We start from the raw sequence: 12,796 nt of genomic DNA on the forward strand, positions 1-12,796 counted from the left end.
TCTCCCCTCCTGCCCCAGATCTGAATGCCTTTGCTGCTGCTGCTGCCGCTTTCCTTTGGAGACTGCCCTCTCGCTCTGAGTGGCTTTCCAACAGCCCTGGCTCTTCTGGGCTGGTTGTCCTGGGTCGCCAGCCCGAGCTCAGTGCAGGCGGGACTCCCGTGGGAGAGACTGCCCTGCTGAGCCACAGAACTGACACGTCCTGCCCCTCGGCTGCCTCCCAGGGGCTGTGCTTGTCTCATTGGGGAACTCAGCCTCGTCTACTGAAAACTGCCTGTGTGCCAGCCGCTCGTAACCCAGAAGTAGAGAGCGTCCATGAGGGATCCAGTGTGCAGCTCGGGCGTCCCACAGGGATCCAGTGTGCGGGTTTGGGCGTCCATGAAGGATCCAGTGTGCGGGCTCGAGCGTCCCACGAGGGATCCAGTGTGCGGGTTTGGGCGTCCCACGAGGGATCCAGTGTGTGGGTTTGGGCGGCCCACGAGGGATCCAGTGTGTGGGCTCAGGTGTCCCCATGAGGGATCCAGTGTGTGGGCTTGAGCATCCAATGAGGGATCCAGTGTGCGGGCTCGAGCGTCCCACGAGGGATCCAGTGTGCGGGTTCGGCCGTCCCACGAGGGACCCAGTGTGCGGGTTTGGGCATCCCACGAGGGATCCAGTGTGCGGGCTCGGGCGTCCCACGAGGGATTCAGTGTGCGGGCTCAGGAGTCGGGCTGCTCATGTTTAAACCCAGGCTTCCACACCTGGTAACTGCGAGACCTGGGCAAGTTACTTTGTTAAGCTTCATTTTCCTCATTTATAAAGAGATATTGTCATAGTAGTTCACTCATTGTTTAAGTATAAACCTCAAGTGAGATGATTCACATAAAGTTTAGCATGGTAAGCAGGAAGAAGTCTCAGCTATGAGTGAAAATCAGAAGCGCTTCATTCTTCCAGTGCCTTTGCATTTCGTTCTTGATAGAGCTGTGACCAGACTGTGTTTATATGGTGTGCTTTTTCTTAATCAACTACACCCATATTCAAGGGTGAACATAAAACCAACTTGAATGCCCAATGTAAGTGATTTTTTAATTTCACTGTTTGACTCAATAAATATTTGGTGCTGGTGTCTATTGAATGTCTATTCTGTGCTAAGCATTTCTTTCTTCGGGCAGGGAATATAAGGTGGAAGAAAGGATAGATTCTGCCCTCAGGATGTCTGTGGCTAAAAGGGGAATGGACATTTAAACCTTCTAGACAGAAGGAACATGTGAGCTAAGGTTCAGAAAGAGAAAAGGCCAGAGAGCCTAACCCAAGACAGGGACAGGCAAGCTGCTCTGGGTGGTTAGAACTTAGACCATGGAGGCAAGGGTGGAGGCTGCGGAGAGAGGGGAAGAAAGAGTGTGCCATGGTGAGAGGTTCCGGATCCTTCAGAGCCTGGATACTATACTTAGAAAGCAATCACACCAACTGCAACTCACAATAACGGGGCCATTGGAAGGTTTTGGGCAGGGGAGCGCTGGGATCAGACTGTTAGGTCATTCTGGCTCCTGTGAGTCGGACTAGACTCCTGGGCAGTAAGTTGGGTTTAGTGTTTCTTACTTCAGTACAGAGGATACTTTGGGGAACGCCAGGTGCAGAAGTGGGTTAGTGACCCCTGTAGTAGGCACAGGGAGCTGTGATGCGGGAGAAAAGGACACAGACAACATCAGGAGGTGGCTGTGTAAGCCTTGGATGACTGAGTGAACTTGAGAATGAGCGAGCCGGAGGAGCCTAAATGATGGCTGGAGGAGTATCGTTGAGAGACCAACGCCAGAGCAGGGGCAGTGGGGGCGTGATGAGGGGTTCCTCCTTCATTCTAGAGCTGCGGGGATGTCTAGTAGGCGGCTTGATACTGGGGTCTTCTGCTCAGTGGAAACCCTCGGGCTCGTGGTACTTTTTGGAGAGTCAAAATGTTTGCAGGGGTAGTGGACCCGAGGGCACCTGAGGTTAATCAAGGAAGGCAGGTGAGAAGACAGAGAAGAGGCGAAGTGTTCACAGACCACTAAAGGTTAGGAAAAGTATGAGAAGTCAGGCAAAGAGGAGGAGGAGGAAGAAGGGAATCGGTAATAAGGATTGTCTCAAAAAAACGAGAGGAAGAATATTTCAGAGTGAACCCCAAAGGGGGAAGGCAGCAACGTCAGATGCCACAGAAAAACCAAGGCAGGTCAGGACAGAGACCAGACGGTCCACCAGGTGGGACAAGGAGGGGAACTTGATTTTGGGGGGACTTTTGAATCTTCACTTTACACGTAAAGCTGGGACAGTATTATGCTTCGTGAAGACAGAAAAGGCTAGTGTAGAGAACAACCGATAGAGAGGGCTCCAGAAGCCCCATGTGTCTGTGTGAAGGTCGCCTATGTGTTGAGCCACCTAGCCAGACTGTATAAAGACACCTCTGTTAGTAATTGCCCTGAAACTATTTTAGGCTGTTTCCTCTACGTTGTTGTATGATTTAAAAAGTAACCATTGGCTCCTAATTTTAAACATAAATATTTGCATGCTGCAAGAATCTGCTTTTTTCCCTTAACTGAATAAAGCGATCGTCTTTCCATGTGCCTGCATGTAGCACCATTCCTGTTGTTAAAGCCTGCGAAGTAGTGTTTAAATGGACTCTTAATTTATTGAACCAATTGGACCCTTATCGATGAACATGTATGTTATTTCTAGTTTTTCCCTATCACATAGAGTGCTGCAGTGAGTATCTTGGTACATGTATGTTTTGCTCACACTATGCCAGGTTACATTTAGTAGTTAGATTCCCAAGTCGATGTTTTACCTTTGTACCCCCTCAATGCCAAGCAAGCATAAAGTAGGTGTTCAGTAAAAAATGCTAAATGGCCCGAGTTTAGGTCTCTGAGGCCCTGCGGCATCTTGTTTACCTTTGTCAGTCGAGTTCTTTACTGCAGGGACCAATAGCACGAAAAATCAAAAAATGGTTTGCTGAATGAAGCATCTCCAGGATGTGGGGAACTCTGTCCTGGAAAAGAAAGCATCCAATTTCAACTTTGAAGTGATGTGTGTTTCCAAAGCATTTCTCTTACGTGTTGCCAGTTAGGAGGCATCTTGAGCCGTTTTCAGGGAAGCGCTCATTCGTCCTTCTCCTCGGTGCGATAAGTCTGCGCACACTTGTTCCTCTGGTCTGCAGAAAGGCTGGGGCGAAAATTCATTAAATAATAGACACACACACACACACACACCCTCCAACTTTTCAGCCAAATGGTAGTGTAAGGTGAACAATAACACCAGGATGGCGTGCATTCCTGAGAACAATCACTCAGCAGGATCAAAGGCGGCATTCCCCCGGGATGAAGGTCAGGAGGCTGGAAGGGCTAGGAAAGAAGGTTCTAATGGAACCAGGAAGCTTGGGGAGGAAGTAGAGACTGTAATGGATGCCACAAAGCAAAGTGTATAAATTGTTGAATGGAAAACCAATTTGCTCTATAAACTTTTACCCAAATCACGGTCAAGAGGAAGAAGCAGAAAGATTAGGTAGACAAGTAATATTATGGTATCCTTTTCACCCCCTGGCGCCTTTTCAAGGACAGTGTTTTGTTCTGCCCTGCAGGATGACTGCCTAGCACAGTGAATCTCAACCTTCCTCATGCCGCGTGACCCGCCACCCTTTAATACAATCCCTCATGTTGTGGCGACCCCCAACCATTGAATTATTTTCATTGCTACTTTATAACTAGTTTTGTTCCTGTTATGAATTGCCATGTAAACATCTGATATACAGGATGTACTTTCATTGTTACAAATTGAACATAATTAAAAGCATAGTGATTCCTCACAAAAACAATATGTAATTATATATTGTGAAATATTTATTTCTAATGACAAATAAATGAAATTTTGTCTTGAAGCATTGTGTAGCATGGGTAACAGTCTTCCCGCCGGGTACTTGTAGCTTAACACCCTCCCCCGCTCCCCCAAAAAATACTTCTCCTCATGAAGTGATCACGGAAGATATGGATGCTATAGCAAAGTAAGGTAAAAAAATCAGATGGTTCCTAACTATCAGCACAAATAAAGTCTTAAAACAAGCAGCCATCTAAGTGAGGTTCAGCTAAGTCCACACAGAAGGAGCACACCAGCCTGCGTGATCCAAAAACTGTAAATAATAAAATCCAAGATCAGAGGAGGGAATTGTATTAGAGTTTAAGTTTTGGGTACCCATTTTGCAGAAGACTGTGGGCAACAGTGGAAGCCCAAATCCACCTGCAGAGTCCCTGTGCAGCTGAAGCTTCCATTGAACTCCCTCAAGCCATTGACTAGGGGTGTGCATAGTTTTACTCTGAGCGCATTACTGCAGAGAGAGTTAGGTTAAAATTTAACATCTTGTCATTTGTTTTCTCTTTTGACCCGTTTTTAATTTGTTCTAGTTTCTTTTCTGATTTCTTTTGGATTGAGGTTTTTCTGTGTTTTATTCTGTTCTTCAGATTTTTTGCATAATTTTCTTTTTATGAAATCCATAGAGACCGTAGTAGATTAAAAATTCCTTAGGATGATGGCAGGGGAGGTTGGGAGTAATAGGAAGCTAATAATAATGGTACAAGAATGAAAAAAAATTCTATAATTGATTGTGGTGATGCTTGCACAGCTCTTTTAATTAAACCACTGAACTGTATGATACATGAATTATATGACAATAGCACTATTTTTTAAAAAGGCTACAGCAAACACCCATATGCCCTTTACCCAGATTCAATAACTGTTAAGAGTTTACCAGATTTTCTTAATCTCCCTAACCACACACACACCCTTTTTTTTTACTACTATGTGGGGTGAGGAGGGTCCCCCATAAATCATTACAGGTCCGGTAGGTATAATTGTACAGCGATAATAAGTAAAGATTATAGTAAAGTCATAGAGAGCATGAGAGATAGAAGAGAAGTATTGAAATAAATGGTGTCAGACACATTTCATGTTAACATGCTCGCCTCAGCCCCGCTTGATGGTTCTTGGGGGGGAACCCAGCCGTGAGAGCAGGAGAGAGCCTCTGGGTCCGAGAGCAGGAGGGAGCCCCAACTTTATTGCTAACCAAGAGTTATGTCTCCTTATGGGAGCATGATTACAAGTAACCACACGTCACAGGAAGGGGCAGTAAATTGGTAAACACATCATAGGAAGGGGATGTATGATAGGCATAAGTGTGACAGGACTGGGTTGAGCTAGGGGTGTGCCCATAGGAATGGGAAGGTCTAGGGGTATACATGTGACTAGATGGGCAGATCCTAGATTCATGATGGCAGCCTAACCTTAGTCATCCTTGTGCAGGTTTGAGCTCTCTGGGGTCTCCTATAAGGAAACAGACAACTACTATCCTTATCAGAAGGGAGTGGGCCCTACTTGTTGTGGGATAAACAGTGGTGTCTGCTTGGTCTAGATGGCTGATAGCTCTTAGGGAGAATGGCACCTGATCTACTCCTGATGACCTCCAAGTGTATAGTCATTCGCAAGCAGCTAAGTTTGGCATATATTTGGGGGAGACAACTTAGGAGAAATCCTTGTTTCCCATTTTACTAAAGTATTTTAAGGCAGAAACTCAGGCCTCATTGCATTTCAGGTCTACATACGTGAATACTCATCTATAAAAATAGGAATATTTCCTTGTATAACTACAATTCCATGATCATTTTAGTTAAATGAACATTAATTTCTTGGTATAATTTAATATCGAGTAAATATTAATGAATGCCTCTTGCTTATCTCACAATATCTTCTACCAGTTTGTTCAAATCAAGATTTGAATTACACATCACATTTGATTGCTTAGACTTGTAAGACTTTCATTTTTCTGTAACAGTCCCCAGCCCTAACCCCCGCTGCTCATTTCCACTATTGAGCATTGAAGAAACCACGTCCATTTCCCTATGGGACGCCCCGCATTCCAGATTGCCTGTTTGTGTCGTTACACTCACAATTCTTCCCGAAGCGGTTGCCGTTCCTGAAAAGTGGAAGCTAGCTGTGAAAGAGAAGCTGAGTTGGGGTGCATCTTTTATTTGGGGGCACTGCCCAAGTCTGCATAGGTAAGACTATGAAGTACTACCTGTGTTTTCAGGATCTGAAGATTGGTCAGTGGATTTAAGCAATGACAGCTCATTCCCTCCATTAAATTTCCTCATCAATCTTTCATCAAGTGAGCTCATCCACTGATGATTACTGCCAAAGTGAATTATTTCTTTTTAAAATTTTTTTTCAAAGTAAATTATTTCATCAGTGGCTACTAAATGGTGATTTTTCTACTTCTATCATTTTTTTCACATTGATTTGCTGAATAAAGAACATTCAAACATTCTCTCAATAAGTAGGGAGATTTGCTTATCCTGGAGATATATTTATATATAAATATATACATTTATATAAAATCTCCAAAAGGCAAGATGAATGCTCTTGTTGCGGGTAATTTTTGTATTAAACAGCTAATGCCTTATAGTGGTTGCTCTTTTTAAAGTGTCTATTGGCATGCTTGTACTTTATGATTTATTATATTGACTAGTCCGGTGAACCTCTCTCTGATTATTTTGTTACCTCAGCCACCTTTATGAAATGTGTCTTCCTTTGCACGAGAGCCTTAGCCTCCTTACGTTTGTGAATGCCTTTCTAAGTGCCACACTTCAGTCCATCCGTCTTGCACTTCCCAGAAGACAGTCTTTCCTCTGGTGTCTCTTCTCTGGCTCTAGGTCATACTGTGAACAAGATGCGGAAACACTCAGACTTAGAAGTGGCTTGTCTTGCCAAAGAAGTTTACACCGAGTGGAGAACTTTCATGGAAAAACATTTGGATAGACCTTCTATTGAAGTCCGGAGTGATCCCAAAACTGAGATGTTTAGGAAAAATGCCCAGAAATTGCTTTCAGAAGCTTTAGAATTAAAGGTAAGGTGATTAACTATGCTTTCTTGGTTTAAAGAAACTCACATTTTCTTAAGGAACTTTCATAGTCTTAGAACTTGTTGCTTTATTCGAACTTGAAATTCTGTAAGGATTCTGGATTTATAAGCATCTTCCAGGGGGCCAGTGCTGTAGAAAGATCACAGGCTTTGGAACCAGCAGACAAGTTTAAAGCTTGCCGCTAGCATGTGCTAGTTGGGATACTTAGGGCAATTTCCTTAACATTTCTGAGACTTGGATCAAAGGTCCTACTTAGGAAGGTCGTTAGAAAGGTTAAATGAGCCATTTATGTAAAGGAATAGTATAGTGTTTGCTGATGGAAGTTATTTAATAAAGGTTGGTCCCTCCCTATTTAAAAATTTTTAAATCTGTAACTGATGCAAAAATTCTGGGATGGACTCTGTTATGGTACATCAGTGGCAAAATAAATAGTCCTTTCTCAGAAAGACTCCGTTCCCCTAATTTTTGTCAACACTCATTCCTCTCATTTTAAGGCACGACATTGGATAGGCATTCTGTGTCATCTTCTTAGTCAGCAGTTCAGGTGACGTTAAGCAGTTTGAGATACACCTGCTGGGAGAAGGCTTTCTGACCATTAATAATAACATTAAACATCATCATCAAAGAGCAAATCTTACAGGCTAATTCATACCCAAACAGAAAACAGCCGTATTTTTTCCTCTTCCAGATGAGGAAAGAACATTCCCTCGGAAACTTTGCTAAAGGACATTTAAGCATCCTTAAAGAACACTTTAATATTATTAACAAAAGAATCATTCAGAATTTGCATGCATATTTAAAGGCTAGACCTGTCACTGTTTCCTCCGGAAACAAATATTTTGACTTTCCTGTCTCAGTAATTCCATCCACAAATGAGAATGATGTGCTACTTTTGGTTTTTAAATTATAAACTTTATGATAGGAAATCAGAAAAATTCCAAAAATAGAAATGAAAGAAAAAACCAAAAATGTCACTGAACCTAGGATTAATCTTACCATTCTGGTGCATTTCTTTTTGGTTAATTACTCTAGCCCTAAATGAATGCTGGACAGGTTCTGTAAGATCTTTTTATTGATTGCTTAAGTAACATTGTGGAAAATTCACATAATTTATGTACATTTGCGTTGTCTCCTGAATCTTGGTTGGTTCCAGTTGGTGTCATTTTGCATACCCTCCTCCATATAGCCTTGTTCTTCATATGCTTGTCATTTTTAATGTCTATTTGAATGAAGAAAGGCAGAAGTTTGCTTAACTTTTCCTAAAGGACACTTGAACAGGATTATTACAACCTTGGAAGAAGGGAAGCAATTGGAAGGCTCTGAGTCTAATTTTCCAGAATATGGATTAGCCAATAGGTCCTGCTATTTGATATTTTAAATAGTTTATTTTTAAAATAAACCAAAATGAGTCCAGAAGCATAAGTGTGTATATGTAATGTATAGTTAATGTGGTGGTAAATACCAGTTCCCTGTGGTATCTTTTTAAGTAAATGATAATAACGAAGCTATGCTTGTAAGGATTAATGAGCAGTTTGCCTGCTATATTAAACTCCATAATAATTATCCTTTTAGTTTATCCATTAATTATCCTTTAAATGGCACATCAAGTGGTAAGCACTCAAGTGTTACAAAGCAAAGTTAAAAAATGATACATTTGTTAGTGCTTTCCAACATAATTGTAAAAAAAATCAGATTAAGCATAGCTGAATGGTTTGTTCCTAAAGAGTAAATTATTTTTTAAAAATTAAAAAGATGTATCTTAATGTCTTCCTTGGCCATATATATGTGTATATATATGTGTGTGTGTGTATTTCCCTTGTACAAACAGTATTTCATAGTATTTTCGTCAGTTTGATGTGAGAAAGTATGACCAGAAATACTTTTTCCTGAGGTTAACTCTTGGTGCCTATCATCATCAGAGACATTTCCATATTAGAGTCAGTCAATGAACCGTATAACCCGGTATCTGTCATTGACAGTAAGCAGTGTTGAGTGCATTTGAATCAGACATAAATCTTCATGTCCTCATCAAGCAGTAGTACACCATTGAGGAAGTTATTGGCCCAATGACTAAAAACCCTTTACAGTTTGATCCCAGCATGTCCTCTTGCAATTATCAAATCTCCTCATAACATCTTTGTAGGAAAAATATTACTAATTTCCCCCATATATTTTTTGTACTGAGAGCCACAGATGAAGAATATACGCACGGCCAGAAGGTGCGTCTCCCTCGTGATTACGTGACAGATCTTGCTTTCCCGATTCCCGGATTGTTTCCTTGTTCCTGGAATAATGGAATAGATGAATAAAAACGCCATCATTGAGACCCAGGCTCCATTCCCTTTACTTTCTCCCTTCCGGATCTTCTTTGTTCTTCCCCATCTTTTAGATCTTTCCTCATGTGGACATCCCCTGCGGTGTCACTCTCTTACTTCCCTTTCCTCATTATCCTCTCTCCTTCCTACCTCACGGCCTGTGATCATTTTCCTATTATGTCAATTTTAAAAATTGAATCTGGTTCTCAAAGTGAGCCTGTATCATTAAGAGTTACGAAGCACTGGCTGGTTGGCGCAGTTGGTTGTCAGATGGTGCTAATGAGATCCAGGTCAGGGGTATGTCCCCATATGGGACTGTTAGTTTTTGCTTTGTTTAATGGCCTTAGACTGCACCCCTGGCTCTTCCCGGCCATCTGATAGATGTTTTCAAGTGGTCAAAAAGGAGTGTGGGTCTAAATGTACAAATCCAATCATGCCGATGGAAAGCCCATAGTGGATCTTCAATTCCCCAGTGTTTAGGAAGGATCTACTAGGTGCCAGGTAGTGCACTGTGTGCAAGGGGAAAATGCAGATGAGTTGCAATCCCTGCACCAAGAAAGTTTACTGTCTCCTGGCTGAGAAGCCGGTAAATGACTAACTGAAATGTGGCGCAGAATGAAGTGCGTGTAAAGGCATGATGCGAGCAGGTCTGTGAACACAGTGAAAAGGAAGAGCTAAAGCTGGGGAGCCTCGGGGGGACATGGCAGAACCGACCTTTGTAGGACGAGGAAGATCTTGCTAATTGGAAAACGCATATAATGTAGAAAAACCTATTTTATGTGCTCTGTCCATAATGTTTTGAGTGGGAAGAATGGGGGAAAGGGAGTGCAATGGCAAGAAAGGCATCTGCTTAACAAGTGTCATTGAGCACTTACTACGCACCAGTTTTAAGTATGAGAAGTTTCTACACGGATATAACAGGGTACCAGCTCTCACCGTCTTCCGACAGGGACAGAGAGTGGCAGTACCGTCTAAGAAGCTCTTGCACGCAGGTGAGCACTTGCAGAAGACTTGTTTCCCTCCTTTTCCGTGGCCTCGAGATGAGACAGACATCACTGATTGATTCTGGCACCACTTCCTACTGAGTCCAGAGTCCTCGATGGAGGACGGCTCTAGGTGGTCATGTTTGATATCTTCCCCCAGCTATTGCCAGGACTGGACAACTGAATATGACATGGTCAAGTCACAGGCACGAGTAGATGTGGAAAGCAAAGCCGGTTCGCCGTCTCTGCGAAATGTGGACTAGGAACCCCAGTGAAACAACAGTTCTGGAGAGTGTTGACACAGAGGGGCTGCTGAAGGAGTCAGAAGTGGAAGGTGAAGATAGAGAAGAGAGATTTAGAAGAGCAGGGAGAATGCGGTGACTGGAACTGCTAGTAAAGGGTCCAAGCAGATCATGAGACACACAGAGAATGGCACTGGCCCCTAACTAAATCCGTAGGTCTTTTTATAGCCTTTCCTGTTCCTATTCCCATTCATACAGATGTATCACAGGAAAAACCCCTTTTGCAAGGTCTCAGTGAGACTAGGCGTTTTTACCCACACTGCCATGGGAGAACTCATTGGAAAAGATTCATCAACTTGGATAGGTTTGATTTACACAAAGGCAGGTTTTAGTTTCAACTCAGTAACTTGTCACACACAATGATATGCGGTGAATTATTTGTCCCTTATGTACATTTTAACATCACAGATATATTTCTGCATTTCTTCATTGTGATTGGCGTTTGCTTTCATTGAGGAAGATACATGCATGGAACATGTTGGATGCTTGCTTCATATTCCCATCCCATCTCTGGCATAGCACCAGTCCTGCTGTCCGTGGTTCTTATTGTACGTGCTATCTCCATTCTAGGCTGTGCCTTCGGATACCTTGACCAGGTCAAACTCATAGTAGGGACCCCGTAGCCATTCTGGTGACCTCCGTAGCACTCACAGTTTGGGGGGTGTGTGTCCTGCAACTTGATGGGGTGGCCTCAGCCCTGTTTCACATGCACTAAGGTCCCCTTCCTCCCTTGACATCTACCTTCCCAACCTCCTAAAATGGTCTGCTACCAGGGCTGCCTCAAGCTGGAAGCTGGGCCACTGCCCAGGCAGAAGCTTGGGAAATCCTGAGAAGTCTGGGTTCTAAAGAGCTATGATGCCAGATCTGCTGACTCCCACATAAGCCTGGGAGCGTATCAGTAGGTCGTTAGACCCACATGTTTTCTGAGCTGCTTGTCTGGTGAACCTGGGCCTTGGCATTCTACAGCTAGAATATCTTCGTGTCCGTATTCTTTCTCTCGCCTATTTTGTTTCCTCCAAGTTCCTTTTTCTGCCCGTTTGTTTTGATCTTTTTCTTAGTTTAGGACATTTTATCTTATGTCTGATCACCCTCTTGGGTTTTACGATTTTCGTTTTTCCTCTTTATTAAAAAGCGTTTATATTGCACATATGATCCACAGAGTCACATGCCTTTGCACGAGCAATAAGACACAGGTAAGCATCTTCCCAGTGTTCTCTCTTTCAGCTGTCTGACATTAGCCTGGACATACCCCTCACTCCACATCCCCTTTTGAATCCAGCTTGCATTTCCTGCCGTTCTCTGTTGATGAGCTGGTGTTCATTTTTAAATGATCTTCTGCACAACTTTACTTGCATACGATTTTAATGATATTGTTCTATAAAGCCCATGTCCTATTGGATTCACCTTTTGTTGTGATGGGTACAAGTGTGGACCCCTTTCGTTCAGTTTCCCAGGCAGCTGTCTTCCAAAGTTCTCGGCACAGTTGAGCGTTTGCTTCAGCATTGCGTCCATTGACTGAAACATTCCAGTTGGTTTCCATCAGTTCCCGGAGCTGTGCTTGTCATTAATGCCTTCAGGGCTTCTTCCTTCATTACCATCAGTGCTTAATCATGCTTAATCATATGGACTTGGACCAATTCTTTGTTTTGTGTAGTGACTTTTCTGTGCTTCCTGTTTGTGTTAGGTCGGGTTAACTAAGGAAACAAATCCAATGACACTCATGTGTAAGAAAGAGCTTTATATCAAGAAGTAATTCTATATCAAGAAAACATCCCAGCCCAGTCCCACTCAAGTCCATACGCCCGATATTAGTCCATAAGCCCCTCTTTGGACTCACACAGCCACATGCAATGGTGCAGAGTACAGGAAGATCACAGGCGTGTGGGTACAAAGTCCCGTGGATCCAGTGGCGGTGGATGCATCACAGGGTTCTGGCAGCAACCAGCGTCGGGCAACAGGAAGGCAAGGACTGAGAGGGCCCTCCTAATGAGAAGACCAGGCCCACAGGGAGGCACCATCAGGCCTGATTGACAGGTTGAATATCACCCATACACTTTTAGATATCTTCAAGTTGACATGTAACTATATGTCTACCACACTGTTCAAAAACTTGTTCTGGGGTGCTCTTGGGTCAGTTCCAACTCACCAGGACCCTCTGTGCAGCAGAATGAAACGCCGCCCGGTCCCTAGCGGTGCCAGCCTCACTGTCGTTCTTAGGTTGGGCCCCATTGTTGCAGCCACTGTGTCGAACCATCTGTTAAAGAGTCTTCCTCTCTTTCACTGCCCTGC

The 12,796-nt window shown here is 43.4% G+C and overlaps 1 protein-coding gene across 2 annotated transcripts in view; it reads left to right on the forward strand.

Moving 5' to 3' along the window:
* Positions 1–12,796, forward strand: part of TCEANC2 (transcription elongation factor A N-terminal and central domain containing 2) — a 47,279-nt gene that overhangs the window by 27,637 nt on the left and 6,846 nt on the right. For both annotated transcript variants that reach the window (XM_075556539.1, XM_075556530.1), the window contains exon 4: positions 6,699–6,892. In XM_075556539.1, coding sequence (XP_075412654.1) covers positions 6,699–6,892 — 194 coding nt within the window. The remainder of the gene's footprint in view (positions 1–6,698; positions 6,893–12,796) is intronic.

The sequence above is a fragment of the Tenrec ecaudatus genome, chromosome 1 (assembly GCF_050624435.1).
Source record: "Tenrec ecaudatus isolate mTenEca1 chromosome 1, mTenEca1.hap1, whole genome shotgun sequence".
NCBI lineage: Eukaryota > Metazoa > Chordata > Mammalia > Afrosoricida > Tenrecidae > Tenrec > Tenrec ecaudatus.